The sequence below is a fragment of the Fukomys damarensis genome, unplaced genomic scaffold (genome assembly GCF_012274545.1).
Source record: "Fukomys damarensis isolate Sample0158 unplaced genomic scaffold, DMR_v1.0_HiC HiC_scaffold_14, whole genome shotgun sequence".
NCBI classification, from domain to species: Eukaryota; Metazoa; Chordata; class Mammalia; order Rodentia; family Bathyergidae; genus Fukomys; species Fukomys damarensis.
In genome coordinates, this window is record NW_022900926.1 from 75,655,992 (window position 1) to 75,662,933 (window position 6,942).

The following is a 6,942-nucleotide window of genomic DNA, read 5'->3' on the forward strand; positions in this document are numbered from 1 at the left end:
CTCTCTCTCTCTCTCTCTCTCTCTCCACTCTCTGATTATCTGAGCTTACATTAACAGGCCCATACAAAACTATATTTATTGCCAATAGTAAGCATTCTAATTTTTGGAGATGTTTCAGAAATTTGTCTACAATATCTAAAAATAGGATGACACCAAATTCACTTTTTTTCATGACTGAAACCTAAAGAAGACCAATACTGCAAGTAGCCCCTAGTCAGTATGTTACTATAACTGAAAACTAACCTGAGAAGATTCTCTATCCCTGGCATCTGATGTTGATCTTGAATCCATCACATGGGTTACTTCAGCATAAGCACTGAAGGTAATGTAATGTTGATTAGATCAATGTTATTGTACAAGATCCTTCTAAGTTATATGGTGGGAGAGGTTTTAGTACCTCTGCCCAGGCTTAACACTTTAGTTGCCTGCCACCAAACACAACTTTTTAGTATCATTCACAGGTCAAACCTACTGGGAAATTATGAGCATTTACTTAATTTTTATTCTCAACCCCAGTACTTTATTCATTTCCATGGTGTTTTTGTTTTAGAAACAAGTTAGAGAACTCTCCAGGGGGTATAGAAATAGCTACCAAAAAATATAGACCATATAACTGGAGTTATCCTCTAAGGTCTTCAGTAGTAAATAAGGAGGGCTCCCTGCACTAAGTGATGCTTCTAAGATTGACTTAGTTAAGGGAAGCTGCTGTTGCCACAATCTATGTAAAAGATTATAATGAGCTGGTATCAAAATACCACTGAAAATAATCAACTTACTACATTTATACATTACCCTTCCCTTCATTTTTCTTTTTAGGCATGTACTTTACAATCAAAACATAGAATTAAAAACATTGAAATATCGGCACAGAAATTACACATTCATTGTCTTTTCTGGAGTTACGTATCCCAGAATCAAAAAAGCTATGGCAGTCAGAGGCAAATGGAGTTAAGGTACTACCTTCAAACAGGAGGAAAAAAAAAAAAGAAAAACACTCCATAGATAGCAAGAAAAAGAGGCAATCCCAAATTTGGGAGAAACTGGGTATCTTAAAAAACCTTTAGTACCATATGACTGGCAGCTCTGAGATTTGAAGTATCCTTTGGTTCACACAAAAGGTAGCAGTCATGTTTTCATTTTTATGTATAAAAAAAGGTGGTATTTTAAGAAAAACTCAAGGGATTATTTTTGAAACCATCTTAAATTCTTCACATAGATTTTCAATTTCTTGGAGATGTTCCATTATGTGAGGGAGGGTGTGTGCTTATCCATATATACACACAGATAAAGACAAACAGTCTTTATATGTATGTTTATGTTCCTATGTAAAATCTTCATACATATGCACACAGATCCAGGCTCTCTCCTCACACATGCACATGATATATATATATACATATATACATATATATATATACACACACATATATATACACACACACATATATATATGTATATATGTATTCTCATTCTGAGTTACATAAAACATGACAACCTACTCAAATGTAATTTGCTTACAGTGATTTGTCTGCTAAAAAAATCCACAGTTCCTCAACAGTAGTTAAAATCCCAGGTCAGCTGCTATCTGTGAAATACTGTTTCCCTGTACTTGCATGAGGTAGACTTCCCAACCAGGTAGGGAAAACAATACATTAAGATGGACTATGTCTTTTTTCTTTTTTGAACAGAAGGCCCCTTTTTGTTTTGCTCTTCTGGAGCTGCAGATGCCTTTGTGGAGGAAACTTCTGGAGGTGACCTGCCTGACCATTCTGAGACCTCTGACCTAGCTTCCTGAGGAAGCAGCGGCGATGTATAGCCATGCCCTCCCCCAACTTCTCTAGGGGAGGCTGAAGTGCATGGCTGGGATTCTGCTTCCTGTCTTCCCTGAGAACTGGCAGGCAGATGTGCAACAGTTTTATGCGGGCAGTTTGCCACCATGTGCATGATGCTCTGACAGTAATGGCACTTCTTTGGCTGAGGAGGTAGACTACATTCCTTTGCATGATGATCAAGGCCACCACAGTTGTAGCATCTGTAAGCAAGAACGAGGAAAACACCTTAGAAATAAGTAACATGTGGCATAAAAATGTATGTAGTTTAATAATTATTAAAAGTATATAAAATAATAAATGGGAATACACACATAATTTAAGAATTTAACAAAATAAACTGTCAATGAGGTTAGTTTATTTTAATGTGCCTTCTTTAAAGTATATAACGTCATTTATAAAAATTATAATGACCAAAATGTTTCAGTAACTTTAGTTGTTATAAATACAATAGCCAGTGAAAAACAAGAGTATTAAAACACAACAGAAGATTCAATCATTTCCAGGTGGAAATGACTCATTTAAATTTGACAGGTTATTTTAAGAGAACAGTTTCGTCCACTAGAGGGCGGTCATCACTCAACGAAACCAAACAGTTTTAAAAATGAATAAAAATACATACAGCTGTTTGCTATGATATGAAAAAGCATCTCTTAGCTACTAGAAAAACTATAGACTGAATTAAATTTTATGAATTTAACACTTTTTGAGTGTTAATTATTTTGACTGTGAAAGCCAAAGGAGCTGGCAGAATTTTTTCCTTTATACAAAATTAACAGTGAAATGTGATATATAAGAAAGATACCTAGTAAGGAAGTCAGAATGATGTTTGGGGAAATTACCAAGTAATTTTAGAACAATACTGAAAGTGTGTGAACCAGAAAAGTGCTATAAAATAAATGTTTAAAATACTTAGATCACGTTAATAAAGACTGGTAATAGTTCAGTAACTGGAAAAATTTATTGTCTTTTCTTATATAGAAATGTGTCTTCCCTTAAATTCTCCTAAATTGAAATAAACATTAACCTATCCTTAAATCTTGACTGTGATATGGCATTGTACTAGATGTTTGAAAATTAGGCTTAATTTCTAAAAGCTGAGCAAGGAAATTATTTGAAGGATGTATTTGCTCAGATTTCCTTTCTATTAAAATTTTATGTTGAAACCAAAGAAGACCATAAAGTGAAGAAACTAACACCTGTATTTACAATGCTTTTTTTTTAAACCTGGTTACTGAACATTTAATTTCCATATTGATTTACTTCCAAATGAAATGTTTTAAAAGATATTTTAAATTTATTTTCCAAATACATAATTCTCATAATGAATAAATAACAATAGATCACAGTGTTTAAAAAACAGAAATATGTGGACAGTTAAATTTAAGATAAGAACAACCAGAATTATATGTGTGTGACAGAACATCAAGCTGGGCAACTTATACTGCCTCATATTTCAAAGACAAACTACTAATCTACAACTGACCTAATAAGCATTATATGCAGAATACTTAGTATTTTATGGTCTGGGATCAATTATAAAAGGTGAGAATTCTGAAATGGCAAAAATCAGGGAAACAAATGTGTTTTTTCAGTTATCAATGTTATTACAGAGACTTTAGATTCATAAAATAGGCTTTTATTTTTTGCAGTCATGAAAAGGTATTTATCTTAACAGAATAGGTCATATTTCTAAAAACTAAAGGGAAAAACCAAGAAATCAAATGTGCTAATTATGTATTTCTCACACAACTGCATACCATGAATTAACAACATATTACACTGCAGATTCAATATGTTTCAAACATGTTCTAAGAGATAGTAATGATTAAAGAATAAAAATTACTGATTAATGCCCGAACACTAAAAAATGGCATTTTTGAAAAATATATTACTTATAATGTTTTCCCATAAAGTTCTCTTCTACAATGGATAAGTGAATTCATAAATCAAATTTACTCATCTGTAAAATATCTTCTTCGGAATTAAATTCACTTCCTAAGAATGATATCTAGAAAGATCTCATTTTTGAAGTGAGAGAAAATAGGTTAAAGGCTTCAGTAATAGAGCCAGCTCTCCTGCGGACACATCAATTTCATCAGTCAGTGTGGTATGTACTGTGTTATCCAATTCAGGGAACCATTCTGCCCACTCACTGACCAAAGGGCTGATGTCAGAATTCCTCTTTCACAAATGGGGTCTTCAATCACACTCTGTGATACCATTATATGTGGGTTATAACACTTATTTTTAAGGATACTATATAATTTTGGTTTTCTTGCACTTTGATTTACATAGTAAATCTACCCACTTGGCTTTTTAGATGCATACTATCATTAGGCCAGACTGCCTTCTACATTGAAAAGATTAGCATTCAGTGTGTATCTGTTTAGTCTTAAAAGGGAAAGGAGTGGTACTTATTCTCCCCTATTTAATCATTCAATGTCAATCACCCTAAGAGTGCAGATCACGCCCAATTATGAAACCTCTTTCTTCCCAAGGGACTGACACCAAAATGGAAATATCCAGCTACCTTTTAACTCATGAATGATATCACAGCCACATACTCCTATATACAAGCTGGGCATGGTTCTAATCCCCTTTGTTCACTCCCACACTTCTCCAAATCAGTGTTTTTATTAGTTTGAATAAATTTTACATTGTGATGTGAACATAAAAGTGACTAGTGTTCCCACATATAGCAGCATGCTTAAGAAATGTAAGGACACAGCACCCGAAGAAAAAACTAAAGATAGAAAAATTATAATCATACTGTACTATATATTCCATAGCCACACATAAAAAAATAAAATCTGCTTAGCCCTGGATTCAATCCTTAGCATTGCCAATATTTTTAATAAATAAAGTTAAACACGTAAATAATTCTATAAAATGCTGAGCCAATGACACAAAGCGTTTTAACATATTAAACAGAAATATTTTCAATTTTATTACAGTTGTGTGATTCCTCCTTCAGAGTTCAACTTTCAAAGAAATGTCATCAGGGGATATAAAATTTGAGACTGTGGTTATGATCTTGAAACCAACTCCAAGAGCTCTCAGTAGAAATGCACAAATGATTTAATCTTTCATCATGACAATGTTGTGTCACATTGTTTCTAGTACAATAATTATAAATAAAAAAAAAACCATGGTGTATCTTCGTTCACCTTATTCACCAGACCTGGCACTGTGCAACTTCTGGCTTTTCCCCACAGTCAAAATGACCAAGAAAGATAAATATTTTAAGTCAATCAAGACATCAAGAGGGCTGGGGATTTCGCTCAGAGGTTCTGCCACCTGCTTTGTAAAGGCAAGGTCCCCAGTTTGATCTCCAGTACCAAAACAAACAAACAAACAAACAAAAAAACAAAAAAAAGACATCGAGGAAGCCACAATGAGAGAGAATTCAAGAACTCCTTCAGAAACTGACAAGAAAAATGGGTAAGTGTGCTTGAAGGTAAGCATGTATTTTGAGGAGGATCAAAGGCAATGTATTTTACTGTAATACAAGTCTTAATATTGACCATGTTTTCACCATTACCTTATACTGGAAAAAAAATTGGGTGTTTCTTAGTATTTGAGAATGTTAATTTAAGAATGTATATGGAAATTCAAATGCATATTCTGAGTGTCAAATGAAAGCATGAAGGACCTATATTCCTCTCAAAAAGAAAGCAATGTTGAAAAAATAGTGAATAAAGAAGTATTAAGGAGAGAGAATAGTGTGGAAAAAAGTGCAAACTTTGAGCTGGAACAAAATATAACTATAGGAAGAAAACAGATAAAAATTCCTGGGCCGGGGGAGAGTGAGAAAAAGCATAAATAAAGTTTCCAAATGTGAGGTCAGATAGGGCTTAAGATATGTCACAGGTTGGAAAGAATTTCACTAACTAAACTGAAGAAAAAGTAACAGAGTTTCTAAGAGCTCATCATTTCTAATCTTGATATAGTCCAACTAACGTACAGAAATGAGGAGCTAAAGGTATAACTTAGCATGTAAGAAACTTTGAACTTGAAACCTTGATTCAATACCCAGTCCCCCCTCCAATCAAGAAATAATACCAGTAATACTGTTATACTAAGATTTTCAATTTTAATATGTTTAACCATTTCATTTCTAATTCACTTGTGTGTCAATAAACCTAACACATAAATTTTGGATCCAAGTCTAGTGGTGGTGGGAAGTAGAGAGCAGGATTATCAGAGAACCCAGAGAAAAGGAAAGGATCCACAGCAGCATTTTTTTTGGCAGGAACAACCTGCACTCTGAGCGTCCTGAGAGTGAGACAGACTTTAAGAGCAACCTGTCAGAAGGTCCAATTTTGCTCTGAGAGCTTCTAAACAATCTAAATGTACACCTGGGTATGGTTTATTCTCTTCACAGGATCTTCCCCTTTTGAAATACCCAGGAGAGTCAAGAAACCCTTATGAACCAGAACTAGAGTGGTCCTTCACCAGTGCACACAGGGACCTCCATCAAGCCACCTCTTTACTGAAGTTGCTTTTTTATTTCATTTTTATGTTCATGCTCCATAAGACTGCAAGCCAATTAAACAAAATATTTTAATAAGGTTATTTTTATATATTCATTTTTTTTTTTTGGTACCAGGGATTGAACTCAGGTCCTTGTGCTTGCAAGGCAGGCCACTGAACCACTGAGCTAAATCCCCAGCCCATTTTTATATATTCTTAAGTAGTAGAAAATACTGAGTTTTTAATCATTTTGGTTAGTGGTGATACATACTCATTTTTAAGGTTTCCTAGAAAACAAATAAACATTTAATATCAGAAGAGTTTTCATTATTATTTAAAATGTAAAACCCAGTAACATTATTACTTTAATTTATGCTAAAAAATTCTACACATAGTATAGTATCCTGTTGAGAATTATAAAAATAATAGTTTCAATTTATTGAGTGCTTACTATGTTCTCAAAACTGTGCTAAATGTTTTTAATGTATTATACAATGTTCCCCTAAACTCTATGAAGTGGGTACTACAATATCTACATTGTATTGATGAAGACATTAAAACTTAGAGTAGGGGCTGGAGGGTTAGCTCAGTGGTTCTGCCGCCTGCCTCACAGGCACAAGGTCCCGATTGATCCCCA

General features: G+C 33.9%; 1 protein-coding gene across 3 annotated transcripts in view; it reads right to left on the reverse strand.

Moving 5' to 3' along the window:
* Positions 1–1,481: 1,481 nt before the first annotated feature.
* The window catches only part of Lin28b (lin-28 homolog B), a 110,336-nt gene continuing 104,875 nt past the window's right edge, over positions 1,482–6,942 (reverse strand). For all 3 annotated transcript variants that reach the window (XM_010607191.2, XM_010607190.2, XM_010607192.2), the window contains one exon: positions 1,482–2,032. In XM_010607191.2, the coding sequence (XP_010605493.1) occupies positions 1,663–2,032 (370 nt within the window). In that variant the 3' untranslated portion in view covers positions 1,482–1,662. The remainder of the gene's footprint in view (positions 2,033–6,942) is intronic.